Source organism: Bison bison, unplaced genomic scaffold (assembly GCF_000754665.1).
Source record: "Bison bison bison isolate TAMUID 2011002044 unplaced genomic scaffold, Bison_UMD1.0 scf7180017864280, whole genome shotgun sequence".
NCBI lineage: Eukaryota > Metazoa > Chordata > Mammalia > Artiodactyla > Bovidae > Bison > Bison bison.
The window spans coordinates 966337-980822 of record NW_011494852.1 but is presented as its reverse complement, the minus strand read 5'-3'; the positions used below and the strand labels follow the sequence as shown (position 1 = coordinate 980822).

The following is a 14486-nucleotide window of genomic DNA, read 5'->3' as shown; positions in this document are numbered from 1 at the left end:
GAGCGACTTCACTTTCACTTTTCACTTTCACGCAATGGAGAAGGAAATGGCAACCCACTCCAGTGTTCTTGCCTGGAGAATCCCAGGGACGGCAGAGCCTGATGGGCTGCTGTCTATGGGGTCGCACAGAGTCGGACATGACTGAAGCGACTTAGCAGCAGCAGCAGCAAGAGAATTTGGCAACACCTAGGAAAATTACATATGCATTTACTCTTTGATCCAGGAAGCCCATGTCTAGGAATTATTTTCAAAGACAGACTGGCAAAAAGACAATGACATAGGTACAAAGTTATGCATGCAACTCCAAAGTCTATCAATGGGAGGTGTTTTGGACTGAACCATGTCTCCCTAGATTTCTATGTTGAAGCCTTAATCCCAATGTGTCTATATTTGGATAGGGTCTATAAGGAGGTAAAAAGTTTAATATGTGAGGTCATAGGGTGGGACCTTAATCTGACAGGACTGCTGTCCTTATAAGGAGAGGAACCGACAAAAGGGGACTCTCTCCGTCTCTCTAAGAATACACACGGCGGAAAGGCCATCTAAGACCACGGCAAGAATGGGGCCATCTACAAGCCAGAAAGAGGCTTCACTAGAGACCAACCCTGACAGTACCTGATTGTAGACCTCTGGCCTTCACAACTGAAAAAAAAAAAAAAATTATACTGTTTAAGCCGCCCAGTCTGTGTTATTTCGTTACAGCAGTCCCACTAGACCAATGTAGGAGTGTTATGGAGTCTGTAAGTGCCTCCCGTCCATGTCAAAGTCCTAAGGACCCCCAGTGCAATGGTATTTGAAGATGAGCCTTTGGGATGTAATTAGGTAGAGATGAAGGTTAGAAGAGGGGGACCCTCATGATGGGATTAGTGCCCTTATCAGAAGAGACACTAGAGAGCTTGCTCTCTGTCTCTCCTCCACGTGAGGGTGCAGAGGTGGCCATGAACAAACCCAGAGAGTCCTCGCCAGAGCCCAACTGTGCTGGCACTCTCATCTCAGACTGCCAGCTTGCAGAACTGTGAGAAAATAAATCTCTGTTTTTTAAGCCGCCCAGTCTATGTTAGTTTGCTACGGCATTCCGTGCAGACAAGAAGGCTACTCGAATAAAATATGGTGACCCACACAAAGGACTGCTGTGCCACTGCAAGAATGTAAGTAAGTAAATAAATGAGGAACATCATGATATTCTACTACAGAGTGATGAAGATTTCAGTCAAGTAAAAAAAAAAAAGCAAAATAAAGAACAGTGTGTTCAGTAAGCAGGGATTTTTCTAAGTAAAAGGGAAAATAAGAATATATAAAATATTTGCTTACACTGAAAATATTAACTGTAGAATAATAAACCAAAAACTAATAAAAATAGTTACCTTAAGGGTAAGAAAAGAAACAGGGTGGAGATGAGAGGAGGACTTTCCTGAATGCCCCCTGTTTTATAGTTTTGACTTAGGAACCATGTAAACATTTAAAAAATAAATATAGAAATATATATAAAAATGTTTTACAAAGCAATCCCTGAAAATGAAAAGCAAGATAAAACAAAGATACCTACTGAGATGGTATTAAAAAAAACAACAACAACAAAACCTCTTTCCAGTGTTCTTGAGAATAGAGAAATGTGACTATAAATTTCTAGGAGGCTACATCCTAAGGACAAAAATCCCTGGTGGCCCAGTGGTTAGGAATCCACGCTCTCACTGCCATGGGTCCAGGTTCAATCCCTGGCCAGGGAACTAAGGTCCCATAAGTCACACGGTGTGGCCAAAGGCAAAAACCAAACAAACAAAAAATACAAAAATAAAAAAGAATTACAAAGACAGCTTTGTTTTTCAGGCAGTCACACTGTTGGTAGCAATATTATCATTTCTACACTATAAGTATTATACACAGCAGCAAAAAATAGATAAGCGATGTTAATGTCATAAGAAGTCAAAATTTTTGACTTAAATAAAAAAGATACAAATATAAAGTTGAAAAAGTAAAACCTTGCTCTAAATTTGAACTAAAAATAGCTATATTCATATTTTCTCTCAGGGGGAAAAAAAAAATCACATTTCCTAGCTCTGCTGACTAAAATGGTCTGGAAACAAAGACCAACTTAGCAGCAGTAAAGGCCTTGAGTACCAGAATGTGGTCTCTAGATAGCCACGAAAGAGGACTGGGGCTCCTCTGGAGAAACAGCTGATTCTAAGCCAGGGGTAGAAAACACACAAAATGGGTTTGAAAGGATGTGTCATGCCAAAAACAAGGGAGTCTGCAAAGACTACAGGAGTCATATCAGAGAGACAGAAGCTGATCCCACTGCCCAAGGATCGGACAGTTTGTTGTAAGAAGAATAATGCAAAAGATTGAAACACGTCAAATATGTTAGAAATCCATGCATTTATGGTGATATTTAAGAAAGCAAACCTTTAGGGGATGCAAGAGATGTAACTCATTCTACAACAAAAGGAAAGGATCAGTACTTCTCCCATCTTTCCTTTAGGAATTAAAATTCTGGGCTGTCAAATAGTTGAGAAAATGTTTTTCTTTAGAGAGGAATTCCATCTGATAACGATGGCAGGAATTATAGACTTGGATTATCATGACACGTGTCATGATACAATGAACAGATTTAGGTAGTGATCATCAGTGGTGCCAAACCAATAGGTGAAAGGCTGAGAATTCAGTAATGGATGGCTTAGGCCTAACTCCAAAAGAAAGAATTGTGCATTCCCTGATGTGGAACTGTACAACACCACCTATAAAGTATTCTTGCCAAAAAGCAGAACCTAAATCTGGGCAACACTCTGGATCTAACTGCCAATCAAGAGGAAATTCAGACAACAGAGAAACACCGGATGCAGCCATTGGGGCTGCCGCAAAGCCCAGCAGGTGGAAAACTCACAGACAAAGCAATCCGTGTTTGTTTTCAACAAGGAATTACAAGAAAAAACGATGGTAAGAAATCTATAGCTCAAAAGAAAGAGACACAGCAAAAGATTGCAGTGGATGAGCTTTACTTGGATCTCAAAAAACTACATCAAAAATCTGTAAGACAATCAGGAAAACGAGAATACTGAGTGGATATTTGATACTAAGTCATTTCTTATTTGTGACAATGACAACTTGGTTATATTTACAAAAAGGAGTTGCCATTCTTTAGAGAAATATACTGACATATTTACAGATGAAGCAATATGAGGTCTTGGAATTACTCCAAAATAATCCAGGTTGAGGGTGGGGGGTAGTGAGGAGACAAGATTGGTTATAAATTGGTAACCACTGTAGCTGAGTGATACTTGACTGCAAACCCATTAGCGAGTTCTACATTTTTATATATATGAACACTTCCAAAAGAATAATCTTAACAAATGACTTAAATGAACTGAAATATCAACTACTGCGCTCACAGTGATACTTAGAAAATACTCATTATTCACCTTTAGAGCAGAGTTTCTCAACTTCAGCACTACCTGTATTTTGATATTTTAGTCCTAATAATTCTTTGTTCTGGGGACCGTCCTGAGCATTGCACGATGTTTAGAAACATCTCTGCCCTCTGCTCACTAAATTCCAGTAGCACACTCACTCCCTCCCCTCTAAACTGCAACTATCAAAAGATCTGTGGACATTCCAGTTGTCCCCCAGGGACAACAACTGCCCTTCAATAAGAACCACTGCTTTAGAGAATGCTAGAGAAGCAACTCATAATTTTGAGAACTAGTAAGGACAGTTGATTCTCATACTCACTGTAGTTATGTTACATAAAATTGCAAAGAAAACTGAGCAATACTGAATGAGTAGGAAAAAAAAAAAGGGTTAGGTTCTTCCAACTTCTGGTCATGTGTCTTCATCAAATGGTCAACACATGACCTTGATTTATATGAGTTTTTGTCTAAAGACACCATTTGTTGATTCATTAACATTTAACTCAACAGCACTCTAACTCACAACTGAACAAAGCTTATCTAACACATGTATTTTCTCCGTATGCCTTCAGCACAGCCTTCTCGCATTTAAGAAGACTATATAGCACTCCAGTGCTATGCTTGGGGATCACTTTAAACATCAAAGTCATCAACAAAAAGCCCAAAAATGCAAAAAACATGGCACTAAACAGACTGTGACAAGGACTCTGTAGTCTGAGAGCTGGAGCATGAAAGCAGTGTGTCACCTTGTCCACTTCAGCTGGGACACGCACACCAGGCAACTGAAACTTGTCCCTGCTGTGCACACGCTTGTGGATGACCATGAAGGCACCAAAACTATTGACTCCGCGGTTACAAGTGAGTTTCAGTGAGTATGTGAATGTGCAAATATTGAATCCGGGAATAATGAGGATCAACTATATGGGATGAGAAATCAACACTTACCCTGACTTTTTTTTTTTTTTTTATAAACTACTTCAGGGTAACCAAACAGCTGATGAGAAAAAGGTTTTCTATATAACAGAGTTTCGGGTAATAAATGCAGGAGGGATGACAGTCACTTTTGTAACTATTGAAATAATGTACATAGGCAATAGTCATCAATGGCTGCTAAAACCATTAAGTGCAAGGCTGGTGGGTAATTCACCTTATTATGTCTGAATGTGATTATCTACACAGGAGTCAACTGATTAACTTTTATGGCACTAAAATGAAAGGCGGCCAAAATTTCAAGTCTCCTATTGTGATGAAATTAGAAGTACAAAACATTACCTGTGACAAATACTTGCCAAAAATATACCTGATTCCAAACAAAGCCTAGAGAAAGGCAATTCTCTGTCACTGCACCCATATTAAGGATATAAAGCATATATTAAGTAGGAGAGAGCCTTTTGTGGGGGTTCCATTAAATGGAGTAAAGGTAGAGAGTACACACTAAACCACTTATAAACACAGAAAATGGAGGAAAAAGGTAATTGCAAAATAAAGGAATGAATGGGGGCACTGGAGACAAAAAAGACAACTGTAATTCTCATTTGTATTGCCAAAATGTCTCCTGTTTTCAGACAACACTGCTTTTAAATACAGAGACCTTTTCCAAAATGATCATGAAACAACAACAACAACAGTAAAACCAAGAAAATGCAAACAGATAATTTGGGATGCAGTACAGCTGAGACGCAAAGGGAGGAGAATTACATACAATATTATACATAACTTCTTCCCAAGCAAAACATCTTCATGGATTGATTATGTTAAGGAAAAACATACAAGTACAAAGAAAAACTACACAAGCCCTATAAAACATTTAAAATGTATTAGTGCAGAAGTATATTTTGGCTGGAATATTAAAAAGAATGCAGTAGATCCTAAATAAGACTGTTGGTTGTGATTACCTTGCATGAGGGTAGGAGCCTGCAGCATCTGCTTGTAGTAGGAGTAATACAGTCCGCATTCTGTTCTGAATGAGATTTCTCGCTCCACTTCCTGAAATAAAGTGAGGTTTATTGGGTTTACTTGACCTAGTTTTGTTTAAACATCTATTGTCACTGTAGAAACAGGACACAGAACTACAACTTAAAAAAAAACAACAAAAAACTTCTGACAAAATAGTCTTAAGAAATGTTGGCAAATAAAAACAATGGAAGGCTTGATACATACATGTATATGTATAGCTGAGTCCCTTTGCTGTTCTCCTGAAACTATCATGACATTTTCTGTTAATCAGCTATACCCCAATAGAAGACAATGGAAGGCTTGATACATAATATGTATATGTATGGCTGAGTCCCTTTACTGTTCACCTGAAACTCACAACACTGTCTGTTAACCAGCTATACCCTAAAATAAAACAAAAAGTTAAAAAAATATAATCTATAATCTATAAGGACATACTGTATAAGACAGGGAATATAGCCTACATTTTGTAATAACTATAAATGGAATACAACCTTTAAAAATTGTGAATGACTATATTGTATACCTGTAACTTATGTAATACTATATATCAACTATTAATATGCTTCAATAAATAAATAAGCAATAGAAGCCTAATAATTATTGAAGCTGGGTATATATTATAGGGGTTGATTTTACTATTCTATTTTTGTGGATGTTTAAAATTTTTGTTCTAACAAGTAATTTTTAACAATGGAGAAAACTAGTTCCATTTAAGTTAATGTTCTGGAGTTAATGTTTTTTTACTTCATACAAATTAAAACCTTAAAAAAACACCATTCTTACGTACTGTTACTTAGAAACAAAATAGGGACATAGAAAAAAGTCTCTCAAATAAAAAGAACTACAATTGATTTAGATACTTGCCTAAAAGCTAATAAAATTATATAAGATTGATAATCATTTTATTCTAAGAATATAAGGTATTCTTAGTAAAATGGGGCAGATCTCTTACATATGAATTGTACTCTGATAAGTGTAGCCTTGGGGGAAAGATTTTCTTGTAGGAAAATGGATATAAGAAATATTAAACTGCTTTTATATAAATATTCAATTTTAGAAGAACTGAAAATCTAAAGTAGTAGCTATTAGTCAATTTGGTTGCAAGATGCTTTTATGAAGTTTAAGATTTAAATCAGTAATACAAAATATGGAGGCAATTGGTAACAAGCATGGGGAACTTTCTAGAATCATCCTATTAATATTCTTAGACCTTAATTTCATATATATATAAAACAATATAAATGAACAAAAATTTTTATAACCTATGTTATTATAGATTCTTAACACCAGTATTTAAAAAGACCAGGTTCTGTAGCACAGTTGAAAACATAATACCATCTATGTTTTTTTCCTATACAGCAGATCCATATTCCACAAACTCAGCTTTATTGGGGAAGAAAAGCACAGAAAATCTTACTTTCTAGTCGATAACTTCTTTTAGCACATCTTTGCTTTCCCCGTCTCCAATTATTTTTCAAATAATAATAAACATTTAATTAAAAGAACCATTCATGCTATTTACCTTCAGATCTGGAAATTATGCAATGTATTTCCTTTTGCCCTTATGATACTTACAGAAATATTTCTCCTACCCTTTAAAAAAGTATTATAAATCAATTCATGAATAGAGCACTGAAGAAATATTCAACTTTCAAAAGAGTGTGTAAACATCCGCTTAGTGATACTGAAACAAACTGTTAACATTTTATCATTATTAACTCTTTTTTAAAAAGCCAGGAGATACAGGGTAGCAAAACTTCTTATATACTGAGTTGCCTTTCACAGAAAACAAATTTATCCTTGGGAAATCAAACACAAAAGCAAATATTTCAGGCCCATGAGGTTCTGAAAAGGTAACTTCATGAGCACAGTTGCTTTATAAAAAGGACAGAAAATGATACAGCTCTTTTAGCCTTTACATTTGCTACTGATCTGTGCTGTATCTTTTATAGCTACAAAGTTTTATCTTCTTAGCAGTCACATTAATCCATTCACCTTCAATCTTTCAGCAAAACCTGCTCCATTGCTTTTGATAACATAAAACTAAATTGTATCACTTGTTCCGAGAATGTTCAACCTCCTCCTTGATCAAGTAACCATGGAAGCTAGGAATTGACATTAAGCAAATATTAGCTTTTGTCCATACAAATAATAAAAAAAAACCCCAAACCATTAAGTATATTACATTCCTTTCCTTCTCTCCTGCTGCCTTAAAGTGTTCAAAGTATGGCTGCTTTCAGTGGAATATTCTAACATCAAACTCACATGCCCAACCAAACTGGAGAACCAAACCAGCCATTCACATGCAGGGGGCTTCCAATCTGACACACTTTTAGAAATAAAAGGAGACTGACTTCATAAAGATGAGGAAAAAGAAAAAAAAAAAAACACTGCTCAAAGTACTAAAAGTAGAAAGCCACTTCTGTGCCCCATCTCTCTCTCTAACATACCCAGAACGTGTAAAGAACAGAGGGGATCCTGATTAGTAAAAATGCATTTCGACATGATTAATTGGTAATCTTAGCACCAGCTGCATAGAACCAAATGCTGTACTTTATTAGACAGACACTTGCAAGTTTTACATCTGCTTCATGCTAGGAGAACATCTGCTTTACTCATTCAAACGCTTTTCCAGTTTTTATACAGCAATTTATGCTTTGCCTGGTGGATAGTGCCAATGAAAATGCACACCAATAGAAGTTACCCTCTAAAGATTGTAAAATGAACAAATACAATACTTCATATTTTAACCTGCCCAAGTTCCACAGGGGAAGAAGCACTGTTGAAAGGATAAAAAAAAACATGGTCTCTGAAGATAATGACAGAAAAAAGGAGAAAGACAAAAGATTGCATTTTTAAGAAATTGTACAGCTAAAACCATGTAAGTAGTAGTTTATATGGTAATTTAACAGAAGTATTAAAAAGAAATAAGCATCAAGAAAAAAAAATGACAGCTCACAATTAATGATACGCATACCCTGGCAACATACAAAAGGTAACAAGCCCTTTCAGCCAAATGACACCAAATTTGCAAAGAAACCGTATCATTAGCTTTTAAAAATCTCATGTAAATAACTTTTGTTTATAAAAACTGCCCCCCAATTAACTAGGCAACTGGTAGTGGGGAAGCCACTGAAAAACTAACATTAAAGATCACATTAACGTTAAAGATTACATTAAAGATAAATGTAACCTTTCAGAATTCAGTTAACACATCATCTCACCAAGAAACAGTAGCTCATGATAAGACAGCTGTTCTTAAAGTTCTGTACAGGGAATCATGCCCTCAGCAAACATATTTATGGCACATACATGGTTTATTGTCTGGTTAAATTCATGTCCATCTGTTAGAATGGGATGATTCTTGCCCTAGCGTTGATGAAAGCAGTGACAAGTGACAGTTGCCAAGCAGTGTTTGTGAGCAGGTTAGACTAGCTGAGTGACAGTACTTCCTCTGGGCTCAGCTGAAGCAATTATTATCCCCGCTCTACCAGTTACCACCGTGCCAATTAACCCGACTTGGTCTAAAGGCTCCTTGCTTTGCAGGAGTATTCAATGGGGAGATGTGCAAATTCTACAGTATCAAATAAATAAGAAAAAATGTTAGCATAAGGTAAAAAGACTTTCAAAAAGTGAGTGACTTTAGTACTTTTAGCCAAATAAGAATTACCTATCCTTATCACTGAACATTCATTTGCTGAGGAAATAAAAGGTGTTAAGAATTCAGTCCTTGACCCCAAGCAGTTTGAGTTTCAGTGAGAAAGAACAATGCATTTTTTAAAAAGGGAAATAACTATTCAAGCAAAGACTGGTATCAAGAGAAAGGAATGACTTTTCTTTGCCTATTCAACTAGGCTCCCAGACATCGCAGGTGGTCTAGTGGCTAAGACTCTGAGTTCCCAGGTTGCAGGGGCCTGGGTTGGATCCGGGTCAGGAATTAGATCACACATGACCCGACTAAGAGTGTGCATGCTGCAACTAAAATAAAAAAAAAAAGATCCTGCATGCCACAACAAAGACTGAAGATCCTGCGTGCTGTAACTGAGACCCTGTGCAGTTACATAAATAAATAAAAATAAATATTTTTTAAAAACCCAAAACCTAGCCTCCCCACTGGGTTCAGTGCTTCTGATTGGTTATCTTTTTAATCCAATTGATCCTCCTCATTCACTCATTCATTCATCCATCCATCCATTCATTTATTCATTCAACAAATACCTACTAACCACCAACAATTTATAAGCAATCTTTTGCTGGGAGATTTAGCAGGGAACAAAAGAGGCACAAGTCTCTGCCTTAATGGAAGTTATAATCCAGAGCAGGAAGAGAAGAGAATAAACCAGTAGAACATAAAAGGGAGAGCAGAGAAGAGGGATAGGAAGGGAAGGGGGTGGTACTGTGACCCTGGAGCTGGGCAGTGAAGGCCTCATTGATGAAATGACACTGACCAGAGACTGGAAGAGGTGAGGCAGTAGGCCCCGTGGAGGTCTGAGGGGAGAGCTCAACAGTCAGAACCGCCCACACGCACCCTGGAGATGACTGAGAAGACAGGGTGGTTTGAGCAGAAGGAGCAAAGGAGGGGTAGTCGTATCAGAGAGGCTGAGGGGCAGAGACAGAATCTGAGATGTAAGCAGGGGTTGGAGGCTGACCACTGAGTCTGGGAGGCACACGGACTCTGGGCTCGTGCCATGAGCTAGAAGGTGGGTGTGTAGGGAGGTGTGAGGTAGGAGTTTGGTGTTAGGCATGCTGTGTTTGAGTGTGAAGGGTTTTGAGCAGAGACATACACTGCCAAACATCCGGGAGAATCTCACTGGCTGTTATGCTCAGGATAGTCTCCACAGGGCATGGGCAAAGCGTGGAAAGCAGGAAGGGAGCTGCTGAAGTAATCCTCGCAGACACAAAGGCGGAGGTTGTGAGTGGTGATCTGATTCTAGATACTATCAAAAGAAAACTGAGAGACTTCCCTGGTGGTCCAGTGGTTAAGACTCCATGGTTCTCAACCTAGATGTCCATCGGCAGACAAATGGATAAGGACGCTGTGGTACACATACACAATGCAATATTACTCAGCTATAAAAAAGAATGCATTTAAGTCAGTTCTAATAAGACGGATGAAACTGGAGCCTATTATACAGAGTGAAGTAAGTCAGAAAGAGAAACATCAATACAGTAATATTAACACATATATATGGAATTTAGAGAGATGGTAACAACGACCCTATATGCAAGGCAGCAAAAGAGACACAGATGTAAACAACAGACTTTTGGAATATGTGGGAGAAGGCGAGAGTAGGATGATTTGAGAACAGCATTGAAACACGTATACCATATGTAAAATAGATGACCAGTGCAAGTTCGATGCATGAGCAGGGCACTCAAAGCCAGTGCTCTGGGACGACCCAGAGGGATGGGGTGGGGAGTGAGGTTGATGGTGGGGTTTCAAGACGGGGGGACACATGTGCACCCGTGGCTGATTCAAGTTGATGTATGGCAAAACCCACCACAATATTGTAAAGAAATTATCTTCCAATCAAAAAAAAAAAAAAAGACTCCATGCTTCCAATGTGGGTTGGAGGTGGGGGGGGTTCAATCCCTGGTGAGGAAACTAAGATCCTGCATGCTGCACAGCGCAGCCAGAAAGAAAACTGATAGGATTTCCTAAAGGATTTAATGGCGTTTGAAAGAACTAGAATTCTCTAAGGACAGAAATCCTGAGCCACTGAAGGACAAAGTTGCTATTTACAGATTTGGTTTTTAAGGAGAAACACCTGCAGCCAGGGAAGGTCAGGTGTTTAAGACAGTTAAATCAGAAACACCTATTGGACAAATGCAGGTGATCAAGTAGGTGCCTGAATACACAAGTCTGAAGTTCAGGGGGATGTCTGAGCAGGGATGGACATCTGGGAGCTGTAAGCATAGAGATGGTGTGTGCGTGCTCAGTCGCTTCAGTCATGCCCAACTCTTGGCAACACCCTGGGCTACGGCCTGCCAGGCTCCTCTATCCATGGAATTTTCCAGACAAGAATACTGGAGTGGGTTACCATTTCCTACTCCAGGGCATCTTTCCAACACAGGGATCCAACCTGCGTCTCCTGCACTGGCAGATTCTTGACCACTGAGCCACCTTGGAAGCCCACAGAGACGCTATTTAAAGCTACAGACAGACTGTTCTTAGCAGTTGAGGGTGGAGAGGAAAATACAGGAGCTAATTCTTAGGGTTCTCTGCCAATAAGAGGTCACTAGGGAGGCTGAGGAGTAGCCTGTAAAGGAGTCAAAGGAGCCGCTGGAGAGGCAGGAGGAAACCCAGGAGACTGTGTACTGGAGCCAAGAAAAAAATGCTAACAGGTCAAGTAAGATGAGGACTGAGAAATGACCACTACAGTTAGTAAAGTAAGTGAGAAAGTCACTCAGTCGTGTCCGACTCTTTGTGACTCCATGGACTATACAGTCCATGGAATTCTCCTGGCCAGAATACTAGAGTGGGTAGCCTTTCCCTTCTCCAAGGGATCTTTCCAACACAGGGGTCAAACCCAGGTCTCTCACATTGCCGTCAGATTATTTACCAGCCGAGCCACAAGGGAAGCCCACAGTTAAGTAACTTGGGGGATATCTGTGACTTTAGCCAGACATTTTTAAGCGCAACATCATGGGTGAAGCCTGATTGGAATGGGTTTGAGAGAGAGAAGGAGAAGAGAGGAACACAAATGACCAGTCATCAAACTTTGGGGGAGAATTTTGGTGTTAAGATGAGCGGAAAAATGGGACAGTAAGTGCAAGGGAAGGGGAGAGGGGTAGAGTAGACTATTCCATCCAGGATGGGAGAAAGTGTGAGAGAGAAGTAACTGCTAGAGCGATGTGGATCAGTGGAAGACAGGGGCTCGGGTCTGGCACATGCGGGGCAGGACATCAGCGAGCAGGTGGGCAGCTACGGAGTGGAGGCAGGCGGGCGATCTCTGCAGTTTGCTTCTACTTTCTCAGCTGACAGAGTTCAGAACACGTTACCTCAAAATATGGCACCTTGGCATACTGAACACTCTAAGCTGAAGAAACTGGAGGGACAGCAGGTGCAGAATGGACTCTGACCTTTCGTTTCTCCCTAGAAGCCGTCATTAAGACTCTTGTGAGAGGTGGCTTCTGAGAGGAAAAGAACCTCTCATCGCTGAAGATGGAGGTGCTGAGAGGACTCTGAATGAATAGGCCCTGCTCAGTGTTCCCCCAGTGTACTGCCCTGGGCTCACACACCATCACATTCTCCCGTTACTTTCGATTCTTCATCAAATCCAGTACAAAAATGCAAAAGTTTAAGGATTTCCTTGGGTCGTTTCATTATGAAGGTGTTTGTGCCTCGTAAAACTTGTATTAAAGAAATTTGTCTGCTTTTCTCTTGTTAATCTTTTGCCAGTTCAATTTATGGGGCTCCAGCCAGAGAACCTAGGTGGGTAGTAGGAAAAATAATTTCTTCCTTCCCTACATGGTGAAACAGGAAGCAGCCACTAGCTGAAGTGAAGACTGGAGAAGGTCTGGTAAAGAAGAGGGAAGACAAGGCTAAAACAGTCACATAGGAGAGCTGGGGACTGAATGGATGTGTTCTAGGACTGCCAGGCAACACTTTTTAAAAAAAGGGCATATGTGAAGTCTTCCTTTCCTATTAATTTCAGTTTTTGACAAATGTAAAAATAAAATTATCGTGGCGTCTGTATATTTAATTTTAGCTTCAGTATAATTAATCCCTGGTACATTCTGAATTTTCTTATTGCTTGTAACCATTCTTTAGATTCTCTTGGGGTGAACAGGTATATAGTTGCATCATCTGCCAATAACTCTATCTCCTCTCTCAGTAAGGGGCAGAGCAGCACAGTGCAAGATGCCCCAGCTCCGGGGCCAGTGGACAAACTTTGAATCCCAGCTCCTTCAAATATTAGTGGACGGCCTCAGGCGACTCATGTAACACTTCTGAACCTCATTTTTTTTCTTTTGTGAAAAAAAGGAAAATAGAATCTACCAGGAGGAGATTTTAGGATTTAAGACTGTAACCTCTGTGTGATATGAGTGTGCTATATACATGCACATATTTCCCTAAAAGCAATGGTTCGGTATTCTCTAACTCACGGTTCTCAATGACTTTATAGATCATAACTGGTGGAAAGAAGAACTGACTGTAGCTACATTCTGATCCTCAGGTTCAGTGTGTAATTCTTGATTTATAACAATATCTTGGAGATTTTCTTCCTCTTTAGTGTTCTAGAACAGCTCAAATAGCAGTGGAATTTTTTAAGAGTTTGGCAGAATTCCTTCATAAAATCAACAGCATCTGGTATTTTGGGGGTGGGGGTTAGGAAGTTGTTTTCCAAGTTTTCTCTATCACATGTACAGAAACAATTTGTGTTTACTGGGACCATTTTGGTAATTTATATTCTAGAAAATCATCCATGTTACCCACTCATCTAATTTGCATAAAATCAAACAAAATAGTATCATGTGGCTCTTTCTTATTTCATGGCCTTTATGGTTATTTCTTGGTCTTTATGGTTATTCTCTGTGACCATATTTCATGATCTTTGTAATTTTTGGATATTTTCACTTCCTACCACATCTTTATCTTTTAGTTTTCATTCCCCAAACCACCATTCATTTATGAACTGTCTTCCTACTGTTGAGGTGACAATTTCTTTTATTAAAGTTCTTCCTTCTGTTGCGAGACTTCAGAAGTGGAATAATTCATTTATTTCATAATGAAAGTATTAACAGCTATAAATTTTCCTCTGAATACTTTCATTTTATTAATTCTGAAACATAGTTTTCAATATTTTCTAGATTTCATTTGTAATTTCTACAGTTTTAATTACCTGTGTCAAAGATTCTTTTTAAAATTCAAGGTACTGATTTTTCTTTTTAATTAGTTATCTCCAATCTTTATTTAAATAAAGGGGATATTGTGACCTTTATGCCCAAAGTCAGGAACAAGCCAAGACTATGTGCTATCACACTGTGATTAGAGAATATTATCATATAATTTCCGTATTTTTGGACCAAGATTTTCATTATGGCTTAATTTATCAATGTTTTAGTGAATGTTCTGTGGAAACTGGAGATGAGTGTATGTTCTCTCTTTAGATCATATTC

General features: G+C 38.8%; 1 protein-coding gene across 4 annotated transcripts in view; it reads right to left on the bottom strand.

Moving 5' to 3' along the window:
* The window catches only part of DPY19L3 (dpy-19-like 3 (C. elegans)), a 73868-nt gene that overhangs the window by 42074 nt on the left and 17308 nt on the right, over positions 1-14486 (bottom strand). For all 4 annotated transcript variants that reach the window (XM_010848918.1, XM_010848920.1, XM_010848919.1 and 1 more), the window contains one exon: positions 5300-5390. In XM_010848918.1, coding sequence (XP_010847220.1) covers positions 5300-5390 — 91 coding nt within the window. The remainder of the gene's footprint in view (positions 1-5299; positions 5391-14486) is intronic.